Here is a 20,550-nt window from a genome sequence, read left to right as displayed (position 1 = left end):
AGAGGTTATGGGGTGAAGCCAGAAGAATGGGGATGAGAAAAATATCAGCCATGATTGAATGGCGGAGCAGACTCGATGGGCCGAGTGGCCTAATTTGGCTCCTATGTCTAATGGTCTTACAGTCAGTGATTTGGAAATTAAATGGTATGTTGTTGTTTATTGCAAGGGGGAGAATATAAAAGGACACTTACTACAGATGTACAGGGTGCCAGTGAAACTACCTCAGGAATATAGTAAAGTAGAATACGGACTCCAAAAGTTGACTCTATTTCTCAGTCCACATGTACTGCCAGACCTGCGTTTTTCTGGCTTTTACGTTTTATTTCTGGAGTACTGTGTGCAGCTTCCATCTTTTTACGTAAGGCTATAATTGCATTAGATAATTACATAATTAGGATTAGACAGTGGCCTAGTGGCAATGTCACGAAACGAGTAATCCAGATGGTCAGGCAAATTCTCTCGTCATTGGTTCAAATCCCACCACGGCAGCTGGTGGTATTTAAATTCATTGCAAAGTCTGGAATTGGAAACTAGTCTCAGTAATGGTGACCATGTAACTATTCTCGACTGTTGTTAAAAACCCATCTGGTTCATGAGGACCCTTAATGGAAGGAAATCTGCCAGCCTTACCTGGTCTGGCCTCCATGTGACTCTAATATGTTGACTCTTAACATCCCTCTGAAATGGCCGAGCAAGCCATCCAGCTCCAGGGCAATTAAGGATGGATAAAAATTCAGGCCCTACTCCAAATGGCAACATTCCATGCAAGAATAACTAAATAAAAGCAGTTCACTTGTTTACTTGAGTCTGATTTCTGGGATGAAGGGTTATCGTATGAGGTGGTCTTATTCAAACATAAAGGATCCTAATGGGTCAACAGGGAAAGGAGGTTTCCCCTTGTGAGAGAGACCAGAACCACAGACCGTTTTTCAATAATCTTTATTGTCACAAGCAGGCTTACATTAACACTGCAATGAAGTTACTGTGAAAAGCCCCTCGGCACCACATTCCAGCACCTGTTCGGGTACACGGAGGGACAATTCAGAATGTTCAAATTGCCGAACACCACATTATCCCGGACTTGTGGGAGGGAACCGGATAACCCGGAGGAAACCCACGCAGACACGGAATGTGCAGACTCCGCACAGTGACCCAAGCCGGGAATCGAACCTGGGACCCTGGCTTTGTGAAGCCATAGTGCTAACCATTATGCTACCGTACTGCCCCAAAATTTAAAAATAAGAAACTTTTCTCGCAGAGGGTTGTTGGTGTCTGAAATTCACTTCCACAGAGAGCAGTGGTGGCTGGGTCATTGAATATTTGCAAGGTTGAGTTGGTAAGCTTTTTGATGGACAGGGGACTAAAGGGGTATGAGGGGAGGCTGGAAAGTGGAGTTGATACCACAATGATGAGTCATGATCACATCAAATAGTAGAGCAGCCTCAAAGGGCAGAATGGCCTCTCCCTGCTCCAAATCAGTCTGTTTGAATGGAAACAGTGTGGATATCTATTTATTCATGAGCGTGGCTGACTGTGGAAGGCTCAGTCACTCACCTCACTTGTCTTCCCAGCTGTGTGAATGCGACGGTGAGCCAACATGCCCCATAATTGTTCAAAATTCTTATTACAGACGTCACACGTGAATGTTTTCTTCTCTCCTGTGTGAATGTGCCGGTGCTTCACCAGGCCTGATAGCTGTGTAAACTCCTTATTACACACCTCACATTTGAATGCTTTCACCCCACTGTGAAGACGTTGGTGTTCGTGGAGGTTCGATGACCGTGAGAACGGTTTCTTGCACACTTCGCATATGAATGGTTTCTCCCCAGTGTGAATGCGTTGGTGTACACGAAAGTGAGATGAACGTGAGAATGATTTGCCACACACTTCACATCTGAATGGTTTCTCCCCAGTGTGAGTGCTCTGGTGTTCCAGGAACCTTGTAGATGTTGCAAAAGCTTTATCACAAAATTCACACTTGAAAGGTTTATCCCCTGTGTGGATTGTCTGGTGGACCTGGAGGCTTGATAACTGTGTGAAGGCTCTGTCACACACCTCACATATATATGGTCTCTCCCCTGTGTGAATACGTTGATGTCTGCGGAAGTTTGATTGGACAGAGAATGATTTGTTGCATACCTCACACTGAAATGGCTTCTCCCCAGTGTGGACACATCGATGTCTCACAAGCTTTGATGTCTGTGTCAGAGCTTGATCACACACCTCGCACTTGAATAATTTCCGTTCCATGAAGCAGCCCTTATGTCAACGATCATACAATGGATCCACACTGACTTAGGATAGTGTATGAGCCTGTGGATGCCTCCTCACACCTGCAGGAATGAGTCAGGGTTTCATGAGGCTCAATGAATGTTTGAAGCTCTCACTTGTAGCCCACTCAGACTTCTTCCCAGTCCTGGTTTGGGCTCGATGGAAGGTTCCACATCATTGACCAGTTTCAGATCTGATGATATGTCAAAGCTCCCCAGACCCGACCGATTTCCAGATGGTGGTTTAACTGCCCAACCTTCTCTGCGTTGAACAATGCTGTGAAGGGACTGGAGTCTTCCCACAGTTATGCAGTTGTTCTTAGGTGATGATCAGTATTTATCTGCAGTGTCTCTGCTCGCTGTATTCTCTGCTGTAGTATGGTGCAAACCTTCTGTAAAACAGGAAAAGGAAACATGATTTTGTGCAACTCCTTCCCCTCCTTCGCTGAAGGGGCTGACTCCTCAGTTAGAGACTGTTAGTGAGTGCAAATCTGCTATTCCAATGTGGGGATCAGCTACAAGTCCTTTCTTTTTCCTCACTTTACTGTCACACACCCTCTGTTTCCAGCAGGGTCACTGGATAGTGACCAGGAGCAGACAACGTGGACACTTTCTTTTCTCCACCCATACCCCAGGGCAAAATTTTCAAAACCAAGCCCAGGCTTTGGGAAAGGCCGAGGCCTGGAGGAAAAATCTTTAAGGAAAATATTAAAAGACATTTCAGTAAATCTGTCTCTGCCCCTCCCAGATAATGACACCTCACCTTCTCATATTCAGCAATGACCCATCAACAAAACTCAGCCTGTAAATCAGAAGGACATACTTCGAATAAACACACTAAATATCCAACACACAATCAAACAGCTCAGCTCTCTGATTGACGACTGCAGTAGCCACTCAGGGAAAGAGCTGACAGCAACCGTGCCCATACGGACTGTCAATCGGTCGTTGAAGCCAACCTCGCTGTCTCCGTCCTGCATCCACTTTAATAGCAGCTTTCGAGACACTCTCGTCCGGTCGGAACGACAATACCTCTGTTGCATGTCTTCCCGGAGCCTGCGCAGTGAGGAGTATGGGATCCCGGGGAGGGGCAGAGAGCGCGAGCGAGACGGAAAGGGAGCGCACGCCAGCAAACCCGCGGTGTCTGATGGGAGGTGTAGTTCTGCCGCGCGCAGCGGCGGTTGGCGTCCAGCGTTCGGGATTTGGAATGTGAGGAAGCGCGAGCCCGAGCGGCTGAATCGAATTGAAAAGCAGAGACTGACCCTTGGTAGGAACCAGAGCGATGGCGGTGGGAAGATTCACTATTGCAGCAGATTCTCTGCGTACAGCTGAACCGACTGGACAACACAGAAGAGTTGCAGGAGGAAGATAGTGTGGTCGAGCACGTCAAAGGCTGCAGAGAGGTTGCTTCTCTCTCCGCAGATGTTTCCTGACTTGAGCATTTCCAGCACTTTCTGAATCTCTTATCACATTTCCAGCATTCTCAGTATTTTGCCCCATTGGATTCCAAGAGCTGGCTGTTTGCACTTTAGGGAAGTGGAGTCTATGGGCTGATTTAATGCAGATTTGAAAATAACAAGTTTGTCTTCATGACTTCATGTGGACAAATTATTTCAATTGGAGAGGTTAGGGAGGATCAAAGGCCATATTTCCAAGTTATGCAAGGGCAGAACTACAGATTCATTAATTATTAAAAGTAACAAGGCAGCTCAAAAAGTACATTTTATATAAAAATCAAACATAGGGCAGCACTGTGGTGCAGTGGGTTAGCCCTGCAGCCTCACGGCGCCGATGTCCCAGGTTCGATCCCGGCTCTGGGTCACAGTCCGTGTGGAGTTTGCACATTCTCCCCTTTGTTTGCGTGGGTTTCGCCCCCACAACCCAAAAGATGTGCAGGCTAGGTGGATTGGCCACACTAAATTGCCCCTTATTTGGAAAAAGTTAATTGGGTACTCTAAATTAAAAAGAAAATCAAACAGTAACATTGGGGTCCATTTTTGGAGGAATAGAAAAGCAGAGAAATCATGTTGAAGTTATCTAGAACCTTGTTTAGATCACACTTGGAGTGCTGAGCACAATTCTGATCAACATGTTGAAAAAGAAGAAAAAGGAACTGGAGAAGGTGCAGAAAAACATTGATAAGGATGATAAAAGCAAATTACTGGATTTAGCATTGAGTTCAACAACTTCAGACTGTGAACTCTGGCTGGAATTTGAAGCAAAAACAAAAACAAACTATCCTGGATAATCACAGCAGGTCTCAGCGTCTGTGGAGACAAAAGGGAGCAACCATTTTGAGTCTGGATGACTGTTCATGCTGGGGAGAACTGGAAATTGGATCAGATTTATACTGTTGGAGTCGTGGAGCTGGATAGGGGCCAGCAATAGGTGGAAATTGACAAAGATGAGGACAAAGAGAAATGAGGGTGATTAATACGAGGAAGTGTCCTGATAGTGGCACATTAAGAGATTAGAATGTGGGACTTCCGATGGCACATGCAAGCGGAGCGGTCGGGCTGGAGAGGGGTCGGCGGCAATTCAGCGTTTTCCAGGGGTTTCCCCGTGGCTTTGCCGGTTGCGATTTCTTCGGTCGTTGGGGCCTGAGGGACGGGCGCCAGGTCGGGCAGGTTTGGAGTCGGTGGGGACTCCCGTAACAGGGGGAGCAGAGGCATCGAGCCCGAAGCAAGCGGCGGGGGAGGAGCATGGCCTGAGGCGAGGCCTGAATCCAGCACAGTTGTAGAAGGGGAGCAGCGCACACCGGGTGGCCCCCCGCTGAAAATGCATGTTTGGGATGTTTGAAGTCTGGTCCCAGGAGAAGAGATGTTTTGAACTTTGAATTTTTAAAAAATTCTTTTTAAAAATGTTATGTTTTATTATTTAAAAAAAAAATTTAAATTTACTTTATTATTTTATTATTTATCTCAAGATTCAAGAAAGAAGGAGAAAAATATTAAGTGGTTTAGGGATACCAAAAACAGCTGTGAAGGGAGGAAACGCAGGCTCGCCGCCAAAGGAAAGGACCAGTAAAAGCGCTGACAAGATGGCGGATGCCGGACCGCGTGGTGGGGCTGCACTACTGAGAGTGGAAAGAATGACCGAGGTGATGGCTATGGAGCTGGAGAAGCAGTTTGCGAGGCACATGGAGGCGTTGAGGAAGGAGATGGCAGTCGCAGTGAGATCATTGCTGGAGGAGGCAATCGCGTAAGGGTGGATGTGGCAAAGACATCGGCCGAGGTGAGAGAACAGGGTGAAAAGATGAAGGAAGTGGAGGAGGCCATGTCGCAACACACCGATCAGCTCACCTCGATGGGAGACAAACTACAAAGGGTGGTGGAGGTCAACAGAGGACACAGAGCAAAGCTCGAGGACTTGGAGAACCACTCAAGGCGGCAAAATCTGAGAATTGTGGGCTTACCTGAAGGGGCAGATGGCTCAAGTCCAACTGAGTACTTCGCTAAGAGGCTGACGGAATTCATGGGGGAGGGTGAAGACCCCTCCCGGTATGAACTGGACCGAGCTAATCGGTCATTAAGGCCGAAACCCAAAGTAAACGAGCCGCCGAGAGCAATAATTATCTGCTTCCATAAATACCACATGAAGGAGAAGGTTTAAACTGGGCAAGAGGTGCAGTGGGATGGTGCTAGAGTTCGGATTTACCAGGACTTGATGGTGGAGTTGGCAAAGAGACGAGCGGCGTTCAGCCGAGTGAAGGTGGCACTGACCAAGGGACTGCGATTTGGTATGTTATACCTGGCAAAGCTGAGGGTGATGTACAACGCCAAAGATTTCAATTTTGAAACGGTGGAGGCGGCTGAGGCGTTCATGAAGGCAGAAGGCTTGGGACAGAAGTGAGGAGTGGAGCTGGAAGAGAGATTGTGGACTGATTGGGGAGCTGGAAATGTATGTTGATTGGCATTTTTACTCCTTTTTTTCGTTGCAACGGTTATATATTATTTCATTGAATTGCATGGATTAGATTGTTTTTCTTTTACTTCTGGGACTGGGTGGGAGGGGACAATATGCCTTTTTGGGGGAAAGACGGGGACATTTTAGCGAGAGGCAGCATGGTTTTGTGAAGGGGAGGTCGTGTCTCATTAACTTGATAGAGTTTCTCGAAGAGGTCACAAAGACGATTGATACAGGTAGGGCAGTGGATGTTGTCTATGTGGACTTCAGTAAGGCCTTTGACAAGGTCCCTCATGGCAAACTGGTACAAAAGATGAAGTCACACGGTATCAGAGGTGAGCTGGCAAGATGGATACAGAACTGGCTAGGTCATAGAAGGCAGAGTTTAGCAATGGAAGGGTTTTTTTCTGATTGGAGGGTTGTGACTAGTGGTGTTCCGCAGGGATCAGTGCTGGGACCTTTGCTGTTTGTAGTATATATAAATGATTTGGAGGAAAATGTAACTGGTCTGATTCGTAAGTTTGCAGACGACACAAAGGTTGGTGGAATTGCAGATAGCGATGAGGACTGTCAGAGGATACAGCGGAGATAGTGGCGGCGATGGATGCGGAGAAGGCCTTTGATAGGGTGGAATGGGGGTACCTGTGGGAGGTGTTGAAAAGGTTCGGGGAGGGGTTCATCAGGTGGGTGAGGCTGTTATACGAGGCCCCGGTGGCGAGTGTAGCCATGAACAGAAGGAGGTAAGAGTATTTCCGGGGGACGAGGCAGGGGTGTCCCCTGTCCCCCCTGCTCTTTGCGCTGGCGATTGAACCCCTGGCCATGGCGTTGAGGGAGTCGAGGAACTGGAGGGGGCTGGTGCGGGATAGGGAGGAGCAACGGGTGTCGCTCTATGCGGATGATTTGCTGCTATATGTGGCGGACCCGGTGGGGGGAATGCCGGAGGTGACGAGGATCCTTAGGGAGTTTGGAGATTTCTCCGGGTACAAGCTTAATATGGGGAAGAGCGAGTTGTTCGTAGTGCACCCAGCGGAACTGGAGACGGGGATTGGTGAGCTCCCGCTAAAAAGGGCAGAGAGGAGTTTCAGGTACCTGGTAGCTAGGAGCTGGGGGGCCCTACATAAGCTTAATTTCACGAGGCTGGTTGAGCAAATGGAGGATGTGTTTAAGAGGTGGGATATGCTGCCACTCTCCCTGGTGGGTATGGTGCAGTCAGTTAAAATGACGGTGCTCCTGAGGTTTTTGTTCCTGTTCCAATGCCTCCCCAGCCTGATCCCTAGGGCCTTCTTTAGGCGGGTTAACAGGAGTGTTATGGGTTTGTGTCGGCGCAGAAGACCCCGAGGGTGAGAAGGGTGTTCCTGGAGCGGTGCAGGGATTGGGGGGGGGGGGTTGGCGCTGCCTAACCGGTGGGTATTATTGGGCCGCCAACGTGGCGATGGTGCGTAAATGGGTGATGGAGGGGAATGAGGCGGCATGAAAGAGGTTGGAGATGGCGTCCTGTGTAGGCACGAGCCTGGAGGCGCTGGTGACGGCACCGCTGCCGCTTCCTCCAACAAGGTATATCACGAGCCCGGTGGTGGCGACTACCCTCAAAATCTGGGGGCAATGGAGACGTCACTGCAGGGAGGTGGGGGAACCACCGTTTTTTCCCGGGGAGGATGGGCGGTGGGTTCCTGAGCTGGCACAGGGTAGGTATTAGAAGGATGGGGGACCTGTTTGTGGAAGGGAAGTTCGCGAGCCTGGGTGAGCTGGAGGAGCAGTTCGGGCTCCCCCGGGGAACACCTTCAGATATATGCAGGTCAGGGCGTTCGGCGGCAGGTGGTGGAGTTCCCACCGTTGTTGCCACGCAGGGTCCAGGACAGGTGCCCGGGGGGGGGGGGGGGGGGGTTGGAGAGGGGAGGATCTCGGCAATGTATCAGGTGATGCAGGAGGAGGAGGCCTCGGTGGAGGAGCTAAAGGGTAAGTGGGAGGAGTTGGGTGAGGAGATTGACGAGGGCGGAGGGTGAACTCTTCCCCCTGTTGTGCGAGGCTCAGCCTCATGCAATTTAAGGTGCTGCACAAGGCTCACATGACCGGGGCAAGGATAAGCCGGTTCTTTGGGTGCAAGAACAGGTGTGTTTGGTGCTCAAGGAGTCCGGCAAACCACATCCACATGTTCTGGGCCTGCCCAGCGCTGGAGGACCTTTGGAAGGGGTAGCGAGGACGGTGTCGAGGGTGGTAGGTTCCAGGGTCAAGCCAGGCTGGGGGCTCGCAATATTTGGGGTGGCAGAGGAGCCGGGAGTGCAGGAGGCGAAAGAGGCCAGTATTCTGGCCTTTGCGTCCCTGGTAGCCCGGCGAAGGATTCTTCTTCAGTGGAAGGATGCGAGGCCCCCAAGCATGGAATCCTGGATCAACGTTATGGCAGGGTTTATTAAATTGGAGAGTGTGAAATTTGTCTTAAGGGGATCGGTTAAGGGTTCTTCAGGCGGTGGCAACCGTTCCTAGACTTCCTGGCAGAACGTTAGATAGTGGTCAGCAGCAGCAACCCGGGGGCGGGGGGGGGGCTCGGTTCGTTTTTTCTTGAGTGGGCATGTATATTTGCCTTTGTGTTGATGAAGGCTGTTAATTTATTATTTATGTATATGGTGGGGGGGGGGATTTGTTCTTTTCTTTCTGCATTTTGTTGTTGATATTGTGAAAATTTGAATAAAAATTATTTTTTTTAAAAGGCATATGGCATGCTTGCCTTCATTGGCCAGGGCATTGAGTATTAAAATTGGCAAGTCATGTTGCAGCTGTATAGAACCTTAGTTAGGCCACACTTGGGAGTATAGTGTTCAATTCTGGTCGCCACACGACCAGAAGGATGTGGAGGCTTTAGAGAGGGTGCAGAAGAGATTTACCAGGACGTTGCCTGGTATGGAGGGCATTAGCTAAGAGGAGAGGTTGAATAAACTCGGTTTGTTCTCACTGGAACGACGGAGGTTGAGGGGCGACCTGATAGAGGTCTACAAAATTATGAGGGACATAAAGGGGATAGTCAGAGGCCTTTTCCCAGGGTAGAGGGGTCAATTACTAGGGGGCATAGGTTTAAGGTGCGAGGGACAAGGTTCAGATCAGATGTACGAGGCATGTTTTTTACACATAGGGTAGTGGGTGCCTGGAACTCGCTGCCGGAGGAGGTGGTGGAAGCAGGGACGATAGTGACGTTTAAGGGGCATCTTGCCAAATACATGAATAGCATGGGAATAGAGGGATACGGACCCCGAAAGTGTAGACGATTTTAGTTTAGACGGGCAGCATGGTCGGCACAGGCTTGGAGGGCCAAAGGGCCTGTAGTTTTCTTTGTTTGGGTGTGAAAGATCCCCAGTTAGGATAGTCACGTGGTACGTGAGGGGGCTGGGAGGCCCAGTCAAGAGGTAAAGGGTGCTTGCGCATCTTAAAATTTTGAAGGCCGATGTAGCAATGCTGCAGGAGTCTCACCTGAGGGTGAAGGACCAAGTGAGACTTAAAGATGGCTGGGTTAGTCAGGTGTTTCATTCTGGATTTAACGGAAAGCTCAAGGGGTAGTGGTAATGGTCAGCAAAAGGGTACGGTTCCAGATGGAGAAGGTGGTTGCAGATCAGGGGGGTATGTGATTGTGACAGGAGTGCTGGAGGGGAGGCTAGTGGTGCTGGTAAGTGTATATAGTCCCAACTGGGACGAAGTGGGATTCGCGAAGGTGTGGGGCCATTCCCGATTTGGACACCCATGAACTGATAGTGGAGGCAGGAGCCACGCTTGGGGGCCTCGCATCCTTCCACTGAAGAAGAATCATTCGCCGGGCTACCAGGGAAGCAAAGGCCAGAATTGGACAGGGCAGCGTGCACGACTCATTCATTTTGGCACACTCGGTGATCCCTGAAATGGTTGAGAGGCACCTCCCCCGCCCCCTGCTGCGAGGTTGGCTGCTGGGCGACAGGAGTAACCCGCTGTGGTCGTGGCTGATGGCGCCTATCCGGAGGCCACAGACCGGCGCGGAAACCTGATACAATGATGCCCTTACAGCGACCAAGGGTGTGGTCGAGCAGTGCCTCTGCATCCTCAAGATGCGCTTCAGGTGCCTGGACAGCTCTGGAGGGACCCTCCAGTACGAGGCTGAGAGGGTCACCCGCATAGTGATGGCCTGTTGCGTCCTCCACATTATAGCACAGCAGAGGGGCGATGTGCTGGAGGATGAGGAAGGACAGGCCTTGTCCCATGAGAAGGATGCAGGGGAGGGGGACGATGAACAGGACATGGGGCCGAGGCAGGCATAGGAGGCCGCACAACGCCATCGCCAGCGGGCACAGGACGCCCTCATCACAACACGGTTCCCAGCTAGGAGGGGGTTGCTGTCCAGGGGCACAGACGCCACCATCCCAGACCCACGCCCCCTCCCAAACTACCAAACCGACCGCATCACACTCCCTCGATGACACATACCTGCAGCGCTAAGAGCTGGGAGCCCTGGGTTGATAGTGACAGCAGGTCTGGTCCATGGGATGAAGGATGATGACAACCAGCTCTGTGATGAGCTTTGGTGCTCCACATCGTATGACAATGTCTGACTCCTGCCTACAGTAGCACCTTCCACCTGGGTGATCGATGCATGCAAGCTTACCAGTCCATCACACGGTCCCGTCGAATCCCTGGGGCGGGGGAGGGTGTGGAGGATGGTCCACCCATGGGGCCTGCACTGGTCCCAACCCCCACTCCACCCGACCGGCACTGATCGGTCCACCGCCACACCCATCAGATAGAGCACCGAGGTTTCAACAATGTTAACAGGTGTTTATTGCCAACTTAATGCAAATTCAATCTAGCACATGCCCCCCACCCATGACCACAATACACAAGTATCTAGAATCCGCAAACCTCTGGACCCACGCGAGGTTAAATAAAATTACGTTGCAAGTGTCTGTCGCAGACTTCATTTTTTTCAACCATTCATTTATTTAACCTGAGCCGGGATCGAACCTGGGATATCGGTGCTGTGAGGCAGCATTGCTAACCACTGTGCCACCGTGCTGCCCTGCACAAACTATGAAATAATGGAAATTTGGCCTCTGGCAGATATCAGCAGCTTAGATACACAATATAATCATCATGATTGTCATACTAACATTGGAGACATTTACATTCCTTATCCATATCATTCAATTGCTTATTTCTGTCTAAAAAAGCATTGAAATTCATAGTCCCACATCAAGTGTCCATAACCACTTCCGACTGTCAATCAAAATGATATGGCAGGCACCCTGTTGTGATAATGGATAGTAAGATGTCTTGCAACACCAGGTTAAAGTCTAACAGGTTTGTTTCAAATCACTAGCTTTTGGAGCATAGCTCCTTCCTCAGGATTCATTCATTCATAAGCAAGACTTCTTGCTGTGCTCATCTCAGTCTAACGCCGGGATCTCCACATCATGTGATAATGGATGGCTGTGAAATGTGTCATCCAACATTAATACAGCAAATCCATGAGGCTTATGTCAACAGAGAATGAAAGGCTATAATTTTAATACTCCAGTTTCTTCAAAGTTCAAGGGAGGAGGTGTTTAGCACAATGGGCTAAACAGCTAACTTGTAATGTAGAACGCGGGTTCATTTCCCGTACTGGCCTGCCCGATCAGGTGCCGGAATGTGCCCTTTCAGTAATGTCAACAGGAAGCTTATCTCCAAACAAATCTACAGAGTTCAGACCTGCTCTTACTGGGCCTAATCTGTACGTGTCGAGTTTCAGACATCTCTCACTCAAATCCACATGCGCGGAGGCAGCTATTGATTTCATTGGCAGCTGCTTCTGTGAAACATGGAAATCGCAACCTGGCCCATTCCTAGTCCCACGAAAATGGGAGGTGCTGTAATTGGGGGGGGGGGGGGGACAGGATTCGTGCTTCATCCACCATTATAGTCAAGACGTGACCTGATAACTCTCTGTACTTTCAACCTGTTCCTGATGTAAGCGCACAAGAGGTTTCAGACATCTTCATTTTCTTCACCAGCAGCAACGGCCTGATGTTGTCTGGCAAAAATCGTGACAGACATTCCTCAGGATGGGGAGATAAGGGGCTCGAAGAGGCAGTGTTGGTGGGAGACCCTAATACCTACTGTGTCTCCCCAGTTCCTCCAATGTGACCTCTCCATCACTTTTCCTGGTACGTCCAGCATCAAATGTCTCTGCACAGGGTAATAATAATAGCTTGTCACAAGTCGGCTTCAATTAAGTTACTGTGAAAAGCCCCCAGTCGCCACATTCCTGCTCCTGTTCGGGGAGGCCGGTACAGTAATTGAACCCACGCTGCTGGCCTTATTCTGCATTACAAGCCAGCTGTTTAGCCCACTGTGCTAAACCAGCCCCTATTGCTGTTGGTCAGAAGGTGTAGGTGTTACAATCTGTGACAGAATCTGTCTCATTTCATTCAAAGTTTCACTGCTTCTTTGCAGAAGCTGACAAAGAACCTCATTCTGCTGCTGAAGAATCTCATAGTTTGTTTTTAGATGCTGGTTTCGAATCTCATTCTGCTGTCTGAGAACCTCATTCTGCTGCTGCAGAATCTTACTGTTTCTTTGCAGATGCTGCTGAAGAATTTCATTGTCTCTTTGCAGATTCTGGCTGATGTCCGTCTTAAATTCAGTCAAAGTCTGCCAAGGCAAGTTAGACGTGGCCTGATAACTCTCTGTACTTTCAACCTGTTCCTGATGTAAGCGCACAAGAGGTTTCAGATCATCTTCATTTTCTTCACCAGCAGCAACGGCCTGATGTCTGAGTGCTCGTGGACAAGGCTGAGCTTCTGCTCCCAAAGCTGCAAGTTCCTCTCCCTCCACCACAGCAGCCAGATCATCACAGACTTCCTCCTTCATACAAGCCACAATTTTTAACTTGAACTCGCCAACACTACCCTCCAAATCAGACATCTTACTCTCTTGACACTTCCCTCCCTCCTCCACTGCAGCTGCCATGCCACATTGATGTGAGGTATTCACCTCCGTCCCTTCCTCATCAGCCCTTTCAGGATTCTTGGACGCTGCTGCCAACTCTCCTCTATCACCATCTGATGTGTCCATGGACAGCTGTGTATCTGTCAGAGGAAGAAAATCACAATTATTATCTTTTGTCACATAAATTAACTCTCTCCTCCTGATGGCTTAAACACTCAGCTGCTGACATCACCTTTCCTCATCCCCATATCTGATCCACCATTGGTTATCCTGTGGTTGGGGAGGCCAAACAGCTTCCTCGTGAACTCCTCCTGTTCTGACAGCTCCTTGACGTACGGCACCCGGCCTCCAGTCAACAAGTGCTCCCGAGTGTTATTGGTCAGCTTTACCTAAAGGGAGAAAAGAAGATTTAAAATGAATCATGGTCCAGACTTTGCTGTGCTGTCATGTGACACATTTTCCAAACGTTGGAGACATTTTTCAGCCTGCAAACAATGGTCTTTTGATTAGACATCAATCTTATGACAAAGTCAAAGCCATCTGTAAGTTAACAGCATTTAAAATACCTCAGAAATTAGTAAAGAAACATAATGTGATCTGTATTTTCAACTCAAAAACTACAATTTAAAATATCAAAAATTAACATGTAAATATATTTAATATTCAGATATTTTCCTTTTGCCCATTGTGAACTTGTGCATAAGCAGCAGCTTCGAAACAGATTGATGTCTTTGGGTGACGTTTGGCGATTTGGTCAATGGTTAAATTGATTTTCTTGAAACGATTGGAATGACAGTGGGAAAGGTTGGAGTCAGACCTGCTGAAACAGACAGTGCTTTGGAAGGACAGCTCCCCTGTGTGAGCACTGGAGAGTAATCAACACAGACAACCCTCAGTGTAAGGGGAGCAGGTGAGCCACAGTGTGGATGTGCTGGTGTCTGTGCAGGTCTGATGACCATGAGAATGATTTGTCGCACATGTCACATGTGAATGGTTTGTCTCCTGTGTGAATTGAGCTGTGCGCAGAAGGAAGGTGACTCAGGGAAAGATTTGTCACATATCATACATGTGAATATGTCAGTATACACAAGAATCTAATGAGTTCAAGAGTAATTTGTCACATACCTTGCACGTGACGTGTTTCTCCCCTATGTGAGTGTGATGGTGTTTCCGGAAGGTCGATAACTGAGAGAATGATTTGTCACACAGCTCGCATGTGAATGGTTTTTCCCCCGTGTGAACGCGTTGGTGGTTACGGAGGGTTGATGACTGCGAAAATGATTTGTCACACACCTCACATGCGAATGGTTTCTCCCCTGTGTGAACACGTCGGTGTCTGTGGAGGTTCGAGAACTGCGAGAATGATTTGTCACACATTTTGCATGTGAAGGGTTTATCCCCTGCATGAAGACGTTTGTGTTTACGGAGGCTTGTCGACAGTGAGAATGATTTGTCACACACCTCGCAAGTGAAGGGTCTCTCCCTTGTGTGAATATGCTGGTGTTTACGGAGGGTTGATGACTCCGAGAATGATTTGTCACACATTTTGCAACTGAAGGGTTTCTCTCCTGTGTGAAGATTTTTGTGTTCAATGAGGCTTGATGACCGTGTGAATGATTTGGCACACACCTCACACGTGAAGGGTTTCTCTCCTGTGTGAACACGTTGGTGTTGAAGGAGGGTTGATGATTGTGAGAAAGACTTGTCACAAACATCACACCTGAATGGTTTCTCCCCCGTGTGAATCATCTGGTGCCTCAGGAGCCTCGTAGAATTCACAAAGCTTTTATCACAAGCATTGCATCTGAATTGTTTCCCTTCCATGTGGCTGCCCTTGTAGTAAAGTTGTTGGAACAAATGCACCTTTGAAGGTCTTATGAACCTGTGGAGTCTCCGACACACACCTCACACTTGAACAGCCTCTCATGTAGGTATGCTTCAGTGGTTCATGAGGTTTGATGAATGATTGAGGCTCTCACCTCACTTGGAGCCCACTCACAATTCTTCGCAGCCTCACCGTGACCGATTGTGATAGCTGAAAGGTTGGTTCTGACGGAAGGTTCCACACAACTGATCAGTTTCAAGAGTTCTAATGATATATCAAAGCTCCTCTGATCTGACCGATTTCCAGATGATGGTTTAACTGCCCGACCTTCTCTGTGTTAAGCAAAGCTATGAAGGGACTGGATGCCTTCTCAGAGTTGTGCAGTTGTTCCTTGGTTGATGGTCAGGATTTATCTGCAATATCTATCCTCTCTGTGTAGTGTGGTGCAATCCTTCTGAAAAAGAGGAAACAAAAACATAATTTCTTCTAAGTTCCTCTTCTCCTTTGCTGAAGGGGCTGTCTCCTCAGTTAGAGACTTTTCCACAGTGGCTGTGTGGGAGATCAGATATACGTCCTTTCTTTTTCCTCACTTGACTGTCGCACCCCCTCTTTTTTCAGCAGGAGCACTGGATAGTGACCAGGAGCAAACAGCATGGCTACTTTCTTTCCTCTGCCCAGAACCCATCTACAGGGCACTGAGGGCAATGGAAAAGGCAGTTGGGCAGAGTGTAAAACAGGCCATCAATTCACTATGAAACCAAACCCATTGTGTTGGCAAAGACCAGTTTTACCTTCCGAGTATTTGTTTGATATACAAACACTCAGCAGAAATATTATTTCAATGGAAATTTTGCAATTTCTACCCTTGATTCCCCACATTATTTGAAGAAAAAAACTGAGCAGGAAATACTGGAAGCTAAAGAAAACATTGCTTCAGTGTAGCTGATTGAAGGGTTCGGGTTTATCCTGGGAAATTAGATACACTGCACTCACTCAGACTGCACATCCCAAATTCAGCTCTTAGACACAGCACTGGGCAAAACTATCAAATCCAAGCCCAGGCTTTTCAGAAAGGCCGAGGCCTTCAGGTAAAATCTTCAACGAAAACATTAATAGGCATTTCGGTAAATGTGTCTCTGCCCCTCCCAGATAATGACACCTCACCTTCTCATATTCAGTAATGACCCATCAACAAAACTCAGCCTGTAAATCAGAAGGGAAATGCTCCCAATAAACACTCAATATCCAACACACAGCTCAGCACAAAGCACCGAGTAAACAGGTCTCTGAGCTGGAGCTTCTCACACAGCATAAGGGGCATTTCCACACCTGGTTGCCCACAGGATAGTCAGACTGCCTGAACATTAGTGTGGATATTGGGCAATGTAATTCTTCTAAATTCTGCTCCTTCACTCACCATCTCCTGACTTGGTTTGGAGTCCCTACAGGAAGTGAAGCAGCTGTGGTAGAGGAAGAGGAGAGAATGGGCAGAGTGGGTGGGCTCTCTGATTGACGTCTCTCACAGACAATCCAAATATTTCTGCAGGAACAGGAGTTTCCTGAAATTTGGGAAACTGACCGGGGAAACGGAGGCGACTTTGAGCAGCAGCTCAGGTGGGGATTTAAACTTGTCCTTGTCCCATCTGAATAAAACCTCACTTATTGCAGCTGCTGTCTCAGTTCCCCCGGTAAAAGTTTGACAGAGATTTCCAGTGTGGGAACAGCATTCTTCATCCTCGGAGGCTTTCAAACTGACAACATCAGTGTGGGATGTGTAGCCTCGGATGTGTTTGACAGCAGATCAGGAGTGGAAACCCACAGCGTCCAAGGCAGCGATGACGTGTAGTGGTGGGATCAGCACATGGACAGGAAAGAGAGGTCCAGAGAGGGGAGATTGACCCAATGTTCGGGAATTGTCTCTATTCGTAGGAGAGTGACTTGGTGACTCAGGGAGTGTCCTGGGCTTCATTATGTGAATAGATGTCCAAGGGTTTGATATCTTGCAGCCCTTGCCTTGTTCAGGAATCGCCTGCTGTGAGGTTCAGCTTCCCTCAGCTCCAATTTCTGAACTCCGTCAGCCCTTCAGGTTAATTTCTGGGATGTCCTCTCTCCCGGGATATCCCAGTTCAGGCGCCTGTCTCAGGATGTCTCGGTTCATTCACATCACATGGGATGTCCCAGTCCATTCAACTTTCCTGGGCTGTTTAGCACAGGGCTAAATCGCTGGCTTTGAAACCAGACCAAGGCAGGCCAGCAGCATGGTTCTATTCCTGTAACAGCCTCCCCGAACAGGTGCCGGAATGTGGCGACTAGGGACTTTTCACAGTAACTTCATTTGAAGCCTACTTGTGACAATAAGCGATTTTCATTTTCATTTCATGTCCTGTTTCAGGCACCTCCCCCTGGATGTCCTGATCCATTCTTTATGTCCCGGTTCAGTGGCCTCTCCTGGCATGTCCCGGTTCAGGGACCTCCCCAGCATGTCCCGGGACAAGCCATAATCAAAAATCAAAAAGGGCGACAGTACAAGGTACAGTGACTGAGGGGAGCTTAGTGAATAGGACCAAGAATACTAAAAGGAATAAAACAGGAAGTGAAAACATTAATGGTAAGTGAAGCGGCAGGTTGTTACATGAAGATATGGGTTCAACGACAAGGAAAATTAGGAGAAAGGTTAAGAGGAAATATAACTTAGGAGAGGTTACTGATCGAGGTGTTAAGATTCAAAACAGAGGTAAAAAAGCCAACATAAGTGTACTTTACCTGAATGCTCGTAGTATTCGGAATAAGGTAAATGAGTTGATGGCGCAAATCATCGTGAATGACTATGATTTAGTGGCCATTACTGAAACATGGTTAAAGGATGGTCATGACTGGGAGTTAAATATCCAAGGGTATCAAACTATTCGGAAGGACATAGTGGATGGTAAGGGAGGCGGTGTAGCTCTGTTATTTAAGGATGACATCCGGGCACAAAAGTCCACAAAAATCCAGGAAAAAGGTCCGAAAGTCCTTTTCAGGCGGGAGCTATCGAATGTGCGACTTACTCCTCCATGGCCACCACCGGAAGTCCCACATATGTCTTCTTAACTACCTAATCAACTTGGCCTGCCACATTCAGGGATCAGTGAATATGCACTCCAAGGTCCCTCTGATCTTCAGTACTTTCCATGGTCCTATCATCCCTCGTGTAATTCTTTGCCTTGTTAGCCCTCCCCAAGTGCATTAGCTGACACTTTTCCAGGTTAAATTCCATTTGCCACTGCATTGCCCACCTGACCAGTCCATCGATATCCTTATGCAGTCTATGGCTATCCTCCTCACTATTTACCAGTGTTAAAACCCCCTTTGTGGGCCAAACACTGTGCTCCATTTGGTTAGCCCCTTTCACAGCTGAGTATGAATTCCCTCGATAATTGAGGGCAGTTTTTCCCCTTAACAAGGGAAAATCTGCGCAGCATAAAAACCCTGACTTGGGTGCAGGTCAGGGAGGGTGGCCCTTCGCAGAGAGGAGTTATGGTTTGTCATAGTTTTGTGTACCCTGTAATAAACCTGTCATTAATTCCTACCCCACTGTACCAGCTCTCCTAATTCCTGTATCAGCCTCCCCGAACAGGTGCCGGAATGTGGCGACTAGGGGCTTTTCACAGTAACTTCATTTGAAGCCTACTTGTGACAATAAGCGATTTTCATTTCATTTCACTGTTCCTATCATCTCTGCCATTCGGTTTCTACATTGGCGACGAGGACAAAGTACCGCTGACGTACTTCATTCAGATCCAGGGAGGCATCCACTCCGGCTGGGGAGATGCCGCACATCAGGAAACTCGACCTGTTCGCGCAGGTACCACTGACTGTACCCAATACACAGTCGTACGATCTTTCGGTCGAGTCGAATGGGATCAGTGGGGATGAAAGGCAAACATTAACCTGCTGGCGGAAGTCGGGAGACCCACCTACATGCTCAATCAAGATCCTCGTTCATCCGGACAGACCAGACTCCCAAGTCTTTTGCCACGTTGGTGACCCTGGTCGAGGTGCACCTTAACCCATAAATCCCAATAATGGTCTGCCAATTCCGGTTCCACACCGCCATGCAGGCTAAAGGAGAATCAAATGGTGAGTTTTGGCGCACTTGAGGATGCTCGCCGCTGCATATGACTTGAAGGCTGCACAGTCCGAATGCTTGCTGGCCCGGTTCACTGTGGGCTCAGAGCCGGTGATACCCAAATATGACTCCTTACGGAGATTGATTTAACCCTCCAGAGGACAGTGGACATCGCCATGGAGCGAGGGATTCAAGAGTTACAGGACCTGGTGGCCCTGAACCTCTGCCCCCGAATGACCGCCGATCAACTGCTCCTGGACCTGGACGACACGAGATGTCGTGAAGTGAGAACCGCAGGACCGAAGGCAATCGCTAAGGCAACCGGGAGGATTCTCCCGAGACTGAATGCCACAATGGCACCATGAACAAGGCCGGGATGCCAGAGAAGCCCGGAGGGCCCCATTCACCGCTGGAATCCCAGGCGTTACTGCTCCCCTAGTGGCCGAGCGTTCAATGTGGAGGACCAGGAATACGAGTACCAGCAATTATGCTGCATTGCTATCCCCAGGTTTATGCCTGTCCGAATTGCGTTAAAAGTCACCGGACACCCATTGACATGGAGCTCGATACTGGGGCAACCGTCTCAGTGATCAGCCGCCGGACGTTCAACGTTATCAAGTCCTGTCTCCAGACCGTGGAACTTCAATACATGGATGCCAGATTGACAAAATCCACTGGAGAGCCGTTGGCCATTGAGGGAACCACCTATGTGTCCATGGCGTATGGGGACAAGCCAGCATGTGTGCTCATGGTGGTAGTTCATGGAAGAGGACCCAGTTTACTGGGCCGCGATTGGCAACGCCACCTGAAATTGGATTGGAAGCTCGTCTGTTGAATGTACCCCCATGGCCCGGAAGAAGTGTTGGCAAAATTTCCAGACATTTTCGCAGAAGGCTTCGGTGTGGATGAGGACGCGCAGCCCCATTATTTCCAAACTCGCCCGGTGCCATATGCACTGCAACCAAAGGTAAATGCCAAGCTGGATCGGCTGGATCCCCAAATGTAAGCCTACTTGTGACACTAATAAAGATTATTTTTATATTTTTTTAAATGGTAAAATAATTTGAGATTTTTCTGCTCCTTTGCCTTCGTAGAGTGATGTGTCAGCTTGAGAGGTGATGGAGCAGCGACATCAGATGGACATTATTTGTATTGCAGGCAGCATTCAGCAGGGTGGTTCATTTCTTTTTATGATGTGGAAATGCTGGCATTGGACTGGGGTGGGTACAGTAAGAGGTCTTACAACAACAGGTTTGTTTCAAATCACTAGTTTTCGGAGCACAGATCCTTCCTCAAGTGAGTCTTCTTTTTAAGTACGGTAGTCCCTGTATCGATGCAGCCTTTCCTCGAGAGGAATAGTCCAACATATCACTGCAATTGTTGGGAAGAATTGATTTGTCCCAGTGGCAACAAATCTGAACAGAGGGATATTGTGACTAAACATTGTGTAAGTGTGAGAGGAGGTCTTGATGTATGGTGACAATGTGTGAGAATTATTGAAC

The 20,550-nt window shown here is 48.5% G+C and overlaps 2 protein-coding genes and 1 long non-coding RNA gene across 7 annotated transcripts; 1 reads left to right on the top strand and 2 right to left on the bottom strand.

The window, feature by feature from the left end:
• Nucleotides 1-920: 920 nt before the first annotated feature.
• On the bottom strand, nucleotides 921-3,660 carry LOC140390105 (uncharacterized). Of its 4 annotated transcripts, none has more exons than XM_072475021.1 (2): nucleotides 3,533-3,660; nucleotides 921-2,662 (listed from the first exon to the last, which is right to left on the bottom strand). In XM_072475021.1, the coding sequence occupies exon 2, from the start codon at nucleotides 2,248-2,250 to the stop codon at nucleotides 1,543-1,545; it is 708 nt and encodes a 235-aa protein (XP_072331122.1). In that variant the 5' UTR covers nucleotides 2,251-2,662; nucleotides 3,533-3,660; the 3' UTR covers nucleotides 921-1,542. The 4 variants fall into 4 exon arrangements, with proteins under 4 accessions (XP_072331122.1, XP_072331120.1, XP_072331123.1 ...); XM_072475019.1 differs by lacking the exon at nucleotides 3,533-3,660 and adding an exon at nucleotides 3,230-3,358; XM_072475022.1 differs by lacking the exon at nucleotides 3,533-3,660 and adding an exon at nucleotides 3,303-3,321.
• Nucleotides 3,661-3,867: 207 nt separating this feature from the next.
• Nucleotides 3,868-5,480, top strand: LOC140390106 (uncharacterized). The gene is made up of 2 exons (XR_011934556.1): nucleotides 3,868-4,696; nucleotides 5,197-5,480. It is a non-coding gene; the product is annotated as an uncharacterized lncRNA (long non-coding RNA).
• Nucleotides 5,481-10,949: 5,469 nt separating this feature from the next.
• LOC140390103 (uncharacterized) lies at nucleotides 10,950-16,492 on the bottom strand. 2 transcript variants are annotated; one of them, XM_072475016.1, is made up of 4 exons: nucleotides 16,358-16,492; nucleotides 14,241-15,394; nucleotides 13,348-13,504; nucleotides 10,950-13,255 (listed from the first exon to the last, which is right to left on the bottom strand). In XM_072475016.1, exons 2-4 carry the CDS (start codon nucleotides 14,937-14,939, stop codon nucleotides 12,534-12,536), a joined length of 1,578 nt encoding a protein of 525 aa, XP_072331117.1. In that variant the 5' UTR covers nucleotides 14,940-15,394; nucleotides 16,358-16,492; the 3' UTR covers nucleotides 10,950-12,533. The 2 variants fall into 2 exon arrangements, with proteins under 2 accessions (XP_072331117.1, XP_072331118.1); XM_072475017.1 differs by lacking the exon at nucleotides 16,358-16,492 and adding an exon at nucleotides 16,105-16,342.
• Nucleotides 16,493-20,550: the final 4,058 nt, after the last annotated feature.

This window comes from Scyliorhinus torazame, chromosome 14 (assembly GCF_047496885.1).
Source record: "Scyliorhinus torazame isolate Kashiwa2021f chromosome 14, sScyTor2.1, whole genome shotgun sequence".
NCBI classification, from domain to species: Eukaryota; Metazoa; Chordata; class Chondrichthyes; order Carcharhiniformes; family Scyliorhinidae; genus Scyliorhinus; species Scyliorhinus torazame.
The sequence above is the reverse complement of the archived record's forward strand: the minus strand, read 5'-3'. Positions and strand labels throughout refer to the sequence as shown.

Coding starts and splice junctions, on each gene's coding strand:
- LOC140390103 (XM_072475016.1), bottom strand. CDS start 14,939: ATGGAAGGGAAACAATTCAGATGCAATGCTTGTGATAAAAGCTTTGTG. Junction 13,505..14,240: donor AGAAACACGTCACGTGCAAG/GTATGTGACAAA, acceptor TTCTCCCTTTAG/GTAAAGCTGACCAATAACAC. Junction 13,256..13,347: donor AGATATGGGGATGAGGAAAG/GTGATGTCAGCA, acceptor TTCCTCTGACAG/ATACACAGCTGTCCATGGAC.
- LOC140390105 (XM_072475021.1), bottom strand. CDS start 2,250: ATGGAACGGAAATTATTCAAGTGCGAGGTGTGTGATCAAGCTCTGACA.